The 13,046-nt window shown below is 42.6% G+C and overlaps 1 protein-coding gene across 2 annotated transcripts in view; it reads left to right on the top strand.

Annotated features, from left to right (window-relative positions):
* KIAA1755 (KIAA1755 ortholog) overlaps positions 1–13,046 on the top strand; it is a 696,136-nt gene that overhangs the window by 641,365 nt on the left and 41,725 nt on the right. Inside the window, exons 20-22 of one of the 2 annotated variants that reach the window (XM_086932242.1) lie at positions 4,185–4,301; positions 5,496–5,768; positions 7,633–7,829. In XM_086932242.1, coding sequence (XP_086788368.1) covers positions 4,185–4,301; positions 5,496–5,768; positions 7,633–7,829 — 587 coding nt within the window. Of the gene's footprint in view, positions 1–4,184; positions 4,302–5,495; positions 5,769–7,629; positions 7,830–13,046 lie in introns of both variants that reach the window. The other variant, XM_086932241.1, reaches the window with a different exon arrangement.

The following is a 13,046-nucleotide window of genomic DNA, read 5'->3' as shown; positions in this document are numbered from 1 at the left end:
GCCGCAGAAGCCAGGCCAAACGGCATGCGGCGGAACTGATAACACCCAAAGGGTGTGATGAATGAGGTTAGTTTTCTGCTCGATGGGTGTAAGTCAATCTGATGATACGCTGATGTGAGGTCAATTGTTGAGAACCATGTCACTCCCTTAGTTCTTGCCAACATTTCCTCGATCCTCGGCAGGGGAAACTTTTCCACTATTAGGCATTTGTTGAGCTCGCGGAGGTCCACACATAAACGTACCTTGCCATTGGGTTTCCTGGCTACGACCAAGGGGGCCAGCCATTCTGAGCTGTCAATCGGTTCTATTATCCCTTGTTCTTGTAATCTTTGGAGTTCCTGCTGGACTGCTTCCTTAATAGCGATGGGGATGTTCCTGAACTTGTGGGACACCGGACGGGCATCCTCCCTGAGGAGTATTTTGTGTACAAACTTATCCAATTTTCCAACCGTGCCTCCAAACACCTTGGGGAAGGCCTGCTTCAGTTTGTCTTGCTGTGGCCAGCGGCTGTCTTCCGTCAAAAAGATTTGCTCCTTGCCTCCTGGATCTAACTTTATTCCCAGGTCACCCTGGTCCCTCCAGCCTAGCACTGAGGTTCCCCGCTCCGCCACATATAGCTTGCAGATCGCTGATCTACCTCTGAATTCGAAATTCAAGGCGCGGAAGCCCACCATGGGAATTGCGTTGCTGATGTATGAAATAGGTCGTATGTCCGGTGGGTTTAACTGCGGACCCAGGGTGGGTACAAAGTCTTCCTCCCATACCGATCATTGTACAATGGAGTATGGAGATCCCGAGTCAATTGCTATGTGAACTTTCACTCCTCCTATCAGCATGTCTGTGCGCGGCTTGTCCGAGCGTTTGCCCGTTACTTCCAACACCTGTTCTTCGACGCATAAGACCATGTCGTCATCTTCCTGGTATTCTTCAGTCTGGTCCTCTGACAGGGACTGCCCAATGCACTTCACCATGGATTTCTTCCCTTTCCTGCGACACACTTTCTCAAAATGGCCTACCAGGCCACAGAAGGAGCATCTGGCGCGAAACACTGGGCACCGTTTGTCTTGTGCTGAGTGAGCTGTACTCCCGCACCTGTAGCACGAAAATTTGCTGTCCGTGGGCTGCCTTCCTGGTGATGCTTGTTTCCCTGTCCACTTGGAATCGTGCCTTCCTTCTCCAGCGGATCCCCTTTGCCTATTAGCCGAATGAGCCTCGTCTATTTTGTTGACCATTTGCCTCTGCGGAGTCTCCTTTTTGGCTGCTTCTGCACAGCATTTTGAAAGTTCCGCTTTCTTTACCATGGCAGTCACGTCTTTGAGCGACGCTTCACCCTTCGCCCACAACTTGTCTTGGACTGACTTGCTTGTGGTGTGCATGACTATTTGATCCTTGATGTACTCGTCCTGTAGTTGCCCATATTTGCATGTGATGGCCAGTCGCCTCAAAGCCGCCACGTAATCATCTATTGATTCCCCTTCTTCCTGCTTCCTTTGTTAGAAGTTGTACCGGTCAATGGATACGCACACCGCCGGGCGATAGTGATTGTCTAGGTCTTCTAGGGCGTGCTTGAAGACGTCATCGTCGGCGGCTTGTCTCACTGCTGGCACAATGTTCGCACACACTTCTACACCTTCCGGGCCCAGGTTAAGCAGTAGTAACCTTTTCTTCCTAGCGCTGGGGAATGGCTCGCCATTTTCATCCTCCAAGGCCTCCACATAGTTTTTGAAATACTCCCTCCAGTCCTCCCACTTCATCAGGGGTTCACCTGGTCTGGGTAGGAAGGGGATGGGTGCTGTGAGAGATGTCATTTGGTTGCTCATTCTGGGCGCTGTTCATGGTCCTCCGTCTCGGTTCCCTGGGCTGCCTGGTGCGCTGGGGTTTCCTTCTCTGTCTGAGTCGTCTCCTTGGCTTTTGGGACTGCCAGGTGCACTGGTAGTTCTACCTTGTGTGGCGCCGGGGAGGTGTACTTTTCCTTCCTCCCTATCACTGTCCCTTCTTTCTGCCAGGGTCTCAGCTGCATGCCCCTCTGGCGCTGTGCTGGCTTTGACCTGCCTTTATATGGCTTGGGGCCACGTGTATGCTGGTTGCTGGTGTCGTGCGCTGCTGCCACGCTCTCTTGTAAATAGCGCTGTAGTTCTGGGCGTGCTCACAATGTGGTGCCCCTTTCAACAGTCTCTGACCTGCTTTATTCCTTGTGTCTCTTGCTGCTGCTTCTCCCGTGTTGCTGTGTAGGGGTTGGCGGGGTGATCCCAGTCCTCGTCGCCACTGTGATGTTGCCAAATGCTTCCCCCACAGAGAACAGGATAGGTAAAGCAGTGCCTTTATTATATTTAACAAATACGCTATCTCAAAGAGCGCCGAGCGTCTAACTGAGCAGAGCTCCAGTCGCTTCTGCCACTTCCTTTCGCTTCGCGCGCTTTTCTCGCTTCCCTGCTCGCATGCGCCAGTGTTCCGCTCTTGCTCGGGCGCGCCACGTCATCACGCCGGGCGCCGGAGACTAGAGCGCAACACTACAGCACCCACCCTACGCCTCCCCGAAATCCCCGTGACGGATGTACACCCATCCCCAAAACACCCCCACAATCTGGCTATGTGTATCATCTGTTTTATTCGGTTTGCAAAAGTGATTTTTGGAAAATCTAAGACACGCCCAGAGCACATACCATTCGTAGATGCCAAAGGGTGCGCTTGAAAAGACATTTAATAATAAAACAAAACAAAACAGCATCAGTAAAACCCTGCAGTGAATGATATAAAGGCTGCTCAGGAAAGCTATGTTGCTGTTGGCACGAATCGCTCATGAGTGTGCGTGAAGTCACGGGGGGGCCCACTGAGGGCTGCATGAAGGCTGCAGCCGGAGCACCGCCAGCACTTTACACGTGAAAGCGAGAGGAAGGGACAAGGGTCGAGTTTAGTTAGTTGGGAGCAGCCCTTGGGAGACAACAGCCTATGGCCAGGCAAGACGCGTCTCGAGGCTGTAAATTATTTAACTAGTGGCAAAAAGGCGCTGTGTACAGAACACAAGAGGGGGGAACAGTGTGCAGGCCTTGGTGGGGGGACTGGGGGTCTAGTGAAGAACCCGACCACAGTGCCGCTTCAAGGACTCTGTGCTTATTTTTTTTTTTTTATTTAAACTTTAACACTGAGCGCAGTGTCCTTGAAGCGAGCGCTGTGCTCAGTGTTAAAGTTAAAAAATATATAAAGAACTCAAGCGCGGTATCCTTGAATCGACTCCACACTCAGTTTTAAAGTTTAAAAAAAAGAACAGCGCGGTGTCCCTGAAGTGGACGCCACTCTAAACATAAATGTGGAATATAAATAAAGAAAGTGAGCACGGTGTCCCTAGCGGCACCACACTCATTAAAGTAATAAAAAATATACATTTTAGAGTGCATAGCACTGCAGCCGTCGTGGTGCCCATCAGTGTCCCAAATAGTGCGTGATTACCGACTAATGAAGCCGCAAGCAAAAGATCCAGTCCAGATGGGCAGTGCCAAAAGGAGACAGGGTGGTAACAAGGAGGGACTAAGAAGCCTCCTTTTCAATCGGAAGCCAGCATTTAGCATTTAGCATGGAGGATGATGCCAGCCAATGAAAAATAGGGGCGGAGCTCCAACCCCACTTCTAAAATCTCCTCGATTACAATAAGCCTTGCAGAGCCAGGAGCGCATGCGCGCTCCAGCGCTAGGTCTGCGAGACCTAAAAACATGTTCTGAGTATGAGAGACCCCGCCTTCTGCTTAGGATACTAAAGACAGTATGATGGACTGATATAGACCAGTGCTAAGTCATACTGATAAATTTGCCTAGAACTTTTGAACTGAACATTGCACAGCAAGTAAACATCAATATATTTCAAACCTCATTTGACTATTTTAATTGACAAAAGGAGGTGATGGGGAGGTATTCAGTTGAAATGTAATTTAGAAACTTATGATAAACATACACTGTACACCAATGATATCTTGTTCCCTTTCACTGAGTTTGAAGTATCATATACTTAAATCTATCTATTTAAATTCTCTAACATATACAAAAGAGGAAATCCAACAAAAACCTGCACTCTGAGGCAGATCCTGGGGCCGAAGTTGCAAAACAAATTATAAAATAAAATACGTTTTTAGTGTATTATGCAGAATATACTGCCATTCTATTAGCAGCTCACTTCATGTGTTTTTTTTGCAGAAGTACGCCGGCAGGAGAGAATATTCTCTGGCCTGGGCTGCAAGCCATTCACAGATATCCAGCCAAGTGATGCAGCAATCAATGACAGATCAGTCCACTGTGCACTCACTGGCAAAGGTAAATATGCATGCCAGTCACTTTTATTGAGTTCTGGTTAACACTTCATGTTTCCTCTAGCAATTGTCCAATATCCTGTAGTCTCCATGGCATTTCATCTTAAGCATTCAGCTTCTTCTCTCGAGGACAAGAAATTCCCAGTCAACCATTGTCACTTAAGGACTTTTGTATGTTATAGTTGGAGTAGTGTACTAAGTACTCCCTCCTTCAGCTTCCTTCACTGTCAGTGGTTGAACTTCTATAACCTGCTAAGCCCTGCATGCACCAGCCTTACTTTACATTTTCACCTGTGGGGTAGCGCAACATGGGTGCCCGGAATGATCAGAGGTTCAGTTCCTATGTGCCAAACAATCATTTGTGAGACATTGAACAATACAGAGTGCATGATATCGATGTAATGTTGAGTCTCCAAGAAGGGCATTTATTGGGAGGAGATCTGGCCTAATGGCAAGCACTGCTAACCTTGGAACTGAGGAATTCAATTAGTGAATCTGGGTCAAAATAATGAATCTCCACGTGCATTAAAGAAATAGTAAAATTGGAACTTGTGTAATGTAACCCGGCGCTCATGTAATGCGATCTAATGTCTTTTTTCAAGTTTGCACTATATAAAAATGCTGGAAAAAAATAACGTCAGAGCATTATGTGTAACACATCTCAAGACTGGTAAGGGCTGCTCTAGTGCACTAGAAAAAATGTGTACCCAGCTGTTTTTTTAATGTCTCAAGAAGTCAAGAGTTACATACCCACAATAAAAGATGGGAGATGTACACTGGAATACACATAGCCAATGGTCTTAGATTATGAAGCTGGCATTTTCACATCTCTCCTTTCAAACCTATACCTTCTTAGATGAGTTCCCCTCTAATGCTTCCCTTATGTACCTGCTGTCATGCTTCCCTGCAGCTTAAAACAGACACAGAGGATAGCATTATCCTTGAAGATTTCCAGTGAACTTGGGATGTATGTAATCATCCGAAGGATCCTTTTCTAGTGGTGGAGTAAATAATACCCATAACTTCAAATCCCGCAGTAAACTGTTTGGCTATTAGCAACACATTTTATTTTACTGTGCACAGTCTTACTGTTGGTATTTTTGCCCCCCCCCCTTGTTTTCTTTAGTGTGTGAAAAGTCCATTTAAAGATGGCTGACAATCGATCTGAAGGCTCTTTTGACAATTTTCTCCACCACAGATGGTAAATCAGCTATTTCCTCTGCTCAAGCGCCTTCCTCATATCACAACTCTCTCTTCAATCAAAGCGCTAAGTCCAATGACTCCGGGAGCAGTGCAGGCAGTGCTTCATCCCTCGGAGGCAAATCATCCTCTTCCTCTGGGCGGGGGTCCCTCAGTCCACATGGTTTCCTACCGCCTGGTTCTTCAGAGTTCAGCAGGAGCTTCTACGGTCTTCATGTGTGCCCAGAAGAAGGAGTGGCGACACATGAAAGAGATGGGTCTGTCCTTCTGAGTGAGTACAAAATTGCGTCTTTTATAAATAGCACGTGCTAGGTTTGAGACTTTAAAATCTGGTGGTTCGCTGTATCCTGTACAAACAACAAATATCAATTTGTGGCAGATCTTGTGTGCAAAGCATTCGCCTTAAGAACTTTTACACAGACTAATTTAGTTATATACCATAGTGTTAAAATAAAACACAATATGTTGGGAACCGTTTAATGCAAAATAGCGAGCGGCAGAGCAAATAATCAAAAGATAATTGTCTTTTCAAACTACCAGAGCTCTAGCCCAAAATGGCCAGTTGGAGCATGTAATGCTGAAATGCATATAAAATAGAGCAGTTTATATGCATTATTCCTCTGTACAAGTCTATGGAGTGCAAAATTTACTTTGAGATAAACGTATCTAATGGGCAGCTGGCAGGATCTTTCCACAGTGAAAATGCAAGACACCCTTGAAGTAGAGATAGAATTACAATACATGAACACACTGCTGATTTTATTAATTTCTTAAAATCACACTTCTGGTTACCAGTATTAAATGCAAGGCTACGTTTTTCTATGACCTGCAGGAAATGTGCGCATTTACTACTTTCAATAAAATGTCTTCTGGGCCTATCAGAACCAGAAAACTTAGAAAGCATATAGAGTTTGAGGAACACTTCGGAGTACTAAAAAACAACTTTCATATTTGATTATGAAATATATCAGTGCACACTGTGATATATATATGACGTAAGGAGACATTGGTGTTAAAACTATAGGAATACAAGAGTATGTTTTTACATTAATTACAGGGCACACAATTTCTTTGACTAGAGCCTGGGTTCAAGATTTCCTCCTAAGAAACATTGGGGTATAAATGTCATGTAATGCAGAGTGATACTTGTCCTCTATACAGAGTTTGGACATTTGATAACCTTTGTTCCTAAAATGATACAAATAAAGCTCCCATACACTAAAGTTCGTGGAGAACCTGTGTGAACAGAAATTAAAAAAGAAAACCTCTTTCCTGTTTGAAGAGATGAAACTGTACAGGTTTGTTGTTTAAATTAGTTGCCATAGATGCATCCTGTACGAATGATGATTATTAGAAAGCGTATGTGAACGTTGGTCACATGCGCATGAATATATTGCATCATATAGACAACTTTTACAACATTACTTTCACGTAGACTAAAACTTTACTTTGATATGGGCAATAGTTGGACCTTGCTCATCGTAAACTGATATATTTACTAATCTAACTGCGGGCAATTCGAGCTGTACATCGATGTTGAGGCACTGGTAATGTGAACACAATATTTATGTTAATGTGTGGGTCTGTCAATGGAAAGGTTATTGATTTATGTGGGTGCATACGTGGATTGGACCCTCGATCAAAAAGAGTCTCCTTTACATGTTGGTAGCCCACAGAAATCACACAGCCATATAAAGTATGACAGAAAAACACAACAGGTGTGGACGTACCTGCTGCTTCAGGAGCGAATGAATAAAAAAAGTAAAATATAAAGAAGAGATGCCAGTGGGTCCAAATCAGAAGTAGTCAATGTACTTCTTTTTTATTTACAGCAGATCAAATTATGGTATCTGAGACTATGTTGTTGTTCCCTGTGGAAAAGACCTTTGCAGACAAATATTTCGTGCCCTTTCAGAATTTTACATCATGTCCTAAAATAAGAGGATTTTTTATTTTCCATATCGATCTTAGGTTCTTAAACTTTAAGATCTTCTTGTGAATATAGAGTGTAATGCCACTCGACTAATATGCACCCACTCTTGCTTATTCGACTTTCCTTTCCCTCCCGTTCTCATTGAATGTTTCCTTTCAGAGCCTGAAAGAAATCTAATCTGTTTTGTGTCCATTTGCAGCAGACAGCTCAGGGTCTTCTGAGGGAAGCGTTAGTGGATTCAGCAGTTCTGATCCCAGTTACCTATCTCTGATTGGTCGAGAAAGTGATGAGGCATCCCCTCTCAGCACTGCCTTGCTGCAGGTCTCCCAGCATTCTTCACCAAGGGTGGCTCCACTTGTGGGCCGGCGAGGGCAGTCAGAGCTTCAGCACCTCATAAAGGTAAGGGCCAAGACTGAAGACTTTGTATAGTTTGATTATCAAAGTTTACATCAAGTGAATATCTCATAGATAAGTACTTACATCATTTATTTTTTCTGTGTCTTTACTGCATAAGATGTTTCAATATATAAATGGTTTTCTTACATTTATTAACAGAGTTATTTGTGGTGTTGTGCTCGTGTGCATTCTCTAGTTGGCATAGAGTCGGATGATGCACACAACCACACTCCAGAACGTAGGAGAAATATCTGTTATTGTTCGGTGCCTGACAGGATGAGGACGTACCTGCTTGCTTCCCAATAAACTTCACGTTTGGATACAAATACTTGGTTACTCCTTCTTTACATTTTGGCGACAAAAGATGGGATTCGACTTCTATTAGCAAGCAGGAAGATCAAGAACCTACGCAAGGATTTTTTTTTTATATTATCTTCTACTCCTTTCCTGGATTTAAAACACGAAAAAAAAGAAGCTTCGTAGTCCTGAGCACAGGAATTCTTTGATGAACATTTGCGTACCGTGAGTACTATTGCCATGACTGTTTTATACCGTGGGTGACATTTGAACTTATATAGTAATCGTCTTGAGAAATTACTCCAATTACTTTAATTTTACCGTAACATGTAGATGTGCACAAGTTGAATGGTACCTGTTACTACTTTAATTGAAATACTGATATTCCGACATAACCAATTCAAATTTATACTTCGTCATTTGGTTAAGAGCAACGGTTCTTCGTCATTTTGTTAAAAGCAACGGTACCTGTGCGCATTCTTCAAATCGACTGAACGTTCTGGAGCGAGAAGCATGTTCTTGCTGTGAGGCTCTCCGTTCTTCCTCTGTGAGTTGTGTGACGTTTTCTACTGAATCTCGAAACGACGCTGCGAAGTTCACTTCTCGTCACTCCCCACGTCATCCCGTGATCGAGGTCACGCAACGTGACTCCAGTTTGGCTTTCAGTGTCAACTTCATTCACGTTCGTTGATTTACCCACGGATTTTCTGTGCTTCATTTTCGAGTAACTGAAGATTTTATTATTACTCAAACGGATTCTTTTAGATATTCAAGGTACTGTTCTAATCCTTCTTCAGTGAATTTAAGAAGCATTTGAAGTATTCTGAAGATTTGATTCTGCGGTGATATGCACACCATTGTCGCATGTTCCATTGAAAAGTTTCGGTGACATGCACACCTTACAAATATCTTATTTGTTTTAATTATTTTTCATTCTCCTTACATTGTACTTTTAATTTTTTGTTTTTTTTACGCATTAAATTTTCATTCTGTGTTATTCTGCTCCAATAATAACGTTTTACTTCGAGGTTGCCTTAGATTTGTTTGAATTATCAAATGGCATCACAAGGAGGGTTGAATACTCCTGTTCCATTTTTACCCCGACCAGGTGAACCATCAATTAAATGGTCGGATTGGAAAGTCTACTTTTTAAATTATATAGAGGCCCTAGAGGAAGAACAGGCTGATGCATTTTCTCAAAAGAGGAAGAAAAAAATGCTTTTACATAGTCTGGGGCCGGAAGGCAATAGCATTTTTAATCAGATGGAAAAAAAGGTTAGAGATGAATACAACACTGCATTCCTAGATGCTCTGGAGGATTTAGATATGCATTACCATCCCCCAGTTTGTGTAGGAATAAGCAGATATGAATTTTTCAAAAGGAAACAAGGGAAGTCAGAGTCTGTTGAAGACTATGTTTTATCTCTAAAGAAGTTAGCCATTAATTGCGAGTTTAGCACCCTTCATGATAGTTTCGTTAAGGACCAATTAGTAATGCATTGCAACAATGCCTCTATTCAAGAAAAGCTTTGGATTTCTCCACTTAACAAACTTTTTGCAATTGTTAGAAAGGCAGAGATGTCTAAGAGGTGTGCTAAAGTTGTCCTTAAGGACAATGATAAAGAAGATGGACTAACTGTGAGCAAAGTGTCTCATAACCATCAAAAAAAGAACAATTATGAATCCTCTTTCTCTTATAAAAAAACGCTAATCCTGGTCCATCTTTTAAAGATAAAAAAGAAAGCATTCCTAATTGTTTCAGATGTGGGTTCAATGGACATTATGCTAATGATCCGAAATGTCCAGCCTTAAAATCTAAATGTAATTTTTGCGTTAAAATTGGACATTTTTCTAAAGTTTGTAAATTTAAATCTGGGAAAGATAAGAAAATGGTGAAATGCATCGATGACTCTAATGAACCAAATTCTGAGAACTATGATGCATCTAGTGATGATAGCATCTTTTGCATCCTTGACTTTTGGGAAGATGAGAACGCTGTTTTGAATATAAATTGCAGATCTAAAAAACCTACTTGTGACATCTTAATAGGGGGAGTTTTAATTAATATTGTACCTGATTCTGGCTCTCCTTACACGATTGTTAAGCATGATATATGGAAAAAGTTGTTTGCACATGTTTTAAAAAAGGAGTTATTGCCACCTGACATTAAGCCTGTTACGTATATTTTTGATGCCCCCACACGCCAGATGGTGGTCCAAGCCAGCGTACTATCGAGGCTCGACTACGCGAGCTCTCTGCTCTTGGGCGCCAACCAGGCGGAAGTCCTGCGACTTCAACGGGTGCAGAACGCGGCAGCTAGAGCCCTGGTGGGCCTGCCACGCTTCTCCTCAGCCCGTAGCACAATCTTCAATCTGCACTGGCTGCCAGTAATCAGGCGCATAGAGTTCAAGGCCCTCTGCTTTGCCTTCAAAATTCTTAAATCTGACACCCCTATCATCCTTCAGCACCTTTTGTCTTTGTACACCCCTTCGCGCAGTCTTCGTTCTGCTGGCCAAAATCTGGCACTTGTCCCCCGATTTCAGAGATGTAGACTGGGTGGCCGATCGTTTACGGTCTTGGCCTCTAAATTATGGAACGCACTTCCTGCCTACATCCGCACTCTTGATGACCTTTTTGCTTTTAGGAAAGCTGTTAAAACTCATTTCTTTCCTCTGCCTTACTAATCACTCCCTACTTTTTCTGTGTTATTAGTTATGTTACCTTCTCCAGTTATAGCGCCGGGACGCCCCTTAGCTGGGGCAGCTGTGCGCTTAAAAATCCAAATAACATAACATAACATGTTTTAAAAAAGGAGTTATTGCCATCTGACATTAAGCCTGTTACGTATATGGTGAAAAAATTCCCATGGTGGGGTTCGTTGAGGAATTTTTTAAATTTGAATGACGGAAGTGTTTGGGCAAATTATATGTTGCTGAAGTTGGTCCATCCGTTCTTGGCTGGATCGATCAAGGTGCATTAGGCATTATTATTATGCAAGAAGTGATGTTCAGGTTTTGATCCTTGAAGAGGACAACAAAGAATTCCTAGACAGAATAACCTTGCAATTTCCTAAAGTTTTTTCATGTGAGATTGGGAAATTGATTGGCTTCACACACAAAATGATCTTAAAAGATGGAGCTAAACCAATTTGCCATCAAGCAAGGAATATCCCTTTAAGCGTCAGGAGTGATGTCATGAAGGAATTTGACATCTTGGAAAAGAAGGGAGTCATTGAACCAATAGAAAGCTCAGAATGGTTGGCGCCATTGGTCGTCGCGAGGAAATCTGACGGCCGTCTCCGCTTATGCATTGATTTAAGAGACCTAAATAAAAACATTGTAATTGATAAATGTCCTCTCCCCTGGAATGATGAACTCTTAGCACAAAGCTGCGGTATAAAATGGTTTTCTTCTATAGACTTGGTATCAGCCTACCATCAAATTCCCCTGCACGAGTCAAGTAAAAAACTAACGGCCTTTATAACTCCCTTTGGGTGTTATCAGTTCATAAGAATGCCATTTGGACTGGCATCGGCAGCGGCCGTTTTTCAACGTCTGATGCATAAGTTGTTCAAGAGCATGGAAAGTGTAACTTACTTCCAAGACGATATACTTGTAATGGGTAAAGCCAGAGAAGACCATGACAAAAGACTTATTTCTGTATTGGAAACGCTTGAGTGTAATGGTTTGACAGCTGAGTTGAAAAAGTGCAAGTTTGGTATGAACTCCTTGACCTATTTAGGACATGAAGTGGGTGAAAAAGGCATTTTTCCAATAAAAAAGTTGGTTGAGGCAATTGAAAACGCTCCCATTCCTTGTTCTAAAGATGACCTTAGGTCATTTCTAGGGATAGTTGAGTTTTACTCAAAATTCGTGAAGGGTTTTGCAGACAAGACTTTTAATCTTAGACAATTACTTAAAATAAGAGCGGAATTTGTCTGGAATGATGTGTTACAAAATGACTTTGATAATATAAGGAAGGAAATTGTTAATGCATTTCCTCTCCAAGCATTCGACCACACCCTGCACAACATAATCACTACTGACGCTAGTGGTAAAGGATTAGGGGCTGTTTTTTCACAGTCTGGCAGTGATGGATTCGAAGTTACAATTGCTTTTGCATCCAGGTCTTTAACCACTCTTGAGGGGAAGTTCTCAGTTATTGAGAGAGAGCTGCTAGCTGTTGTATGGGGTATTGGGAAGTTTAGACAATTTGTCTGGGGCACTAGATTCACCTTGCGGACAGATCACAAGCCCCTACTAAAAGTCCTTACCTCAGAAGGGATGTTGAAGGCCACTCCAAGACTTGCACAAATGAGTCTTAAGTTACTAGGATATACGTATGATGTTGAATATCTTCCTGGCAAAAAGAACATAGTTGCCAATTATTTAAGTCGTTCTCCCTTACCTGGTTGTGATGACTCTTATGATTCATTTGAGTCTAATGAGGTTGCTGTTATCCATGAGGACAATGACCAGAGATTAGTGGCCATCTCTAAAAAAGACTGGGAAGTGTGCTGTAATAAAGATGAGATCTTAAGCTCTGTCCGTAACTATGTCATTAGAGGATGGCCACATAAATCAAATTTGAAGGATGAGCTTAGACCATTTTGGGAAATCAAAGATGAGCTTTGTATAGATGATGCTGACCACTTGTGTAGAGGCGAGAGAGTTATGGTTCCTTGTTCTTTGAGAAGTAAAATTCTGTCTATCAACCATGAAGGTCACCTGGGTATCATGAAATTGAAATCAAGAGTAAAATTATCATATTGGTGGCCTGGATTGGATAAGGAGGTTGAGAGATTTGTCCAAGAGTGTGATACTTGTGCTAATGCAGATAAGTCCTTACGAGTATTTAAAACTACTCTTGGATTTAGACATATTCCTATTTATCCTTGGGAGGATTTAAGCATGGATTGGTTGG

This window comes from Lissotriton vulgaris, chromosome 7 (assembly GCF_964263255.1).
Source record: "Lissotriton vulgaris chromosome 7, aLisVul1.2, whole genome shotgun sequence".
Taxonomy (NCBI): domain Eukaryota; kingdom Metazoa; phylum Chordata; class Amphibia; order Caudata; family Salamandridae; genus Lissotriton; species Lissotriton vulgaris.
The sequence above is the reverse complement of the archived record's forward strand: the minus strand, read 5'-3'. Positions and strand labels throughout refer to the sequence as shown.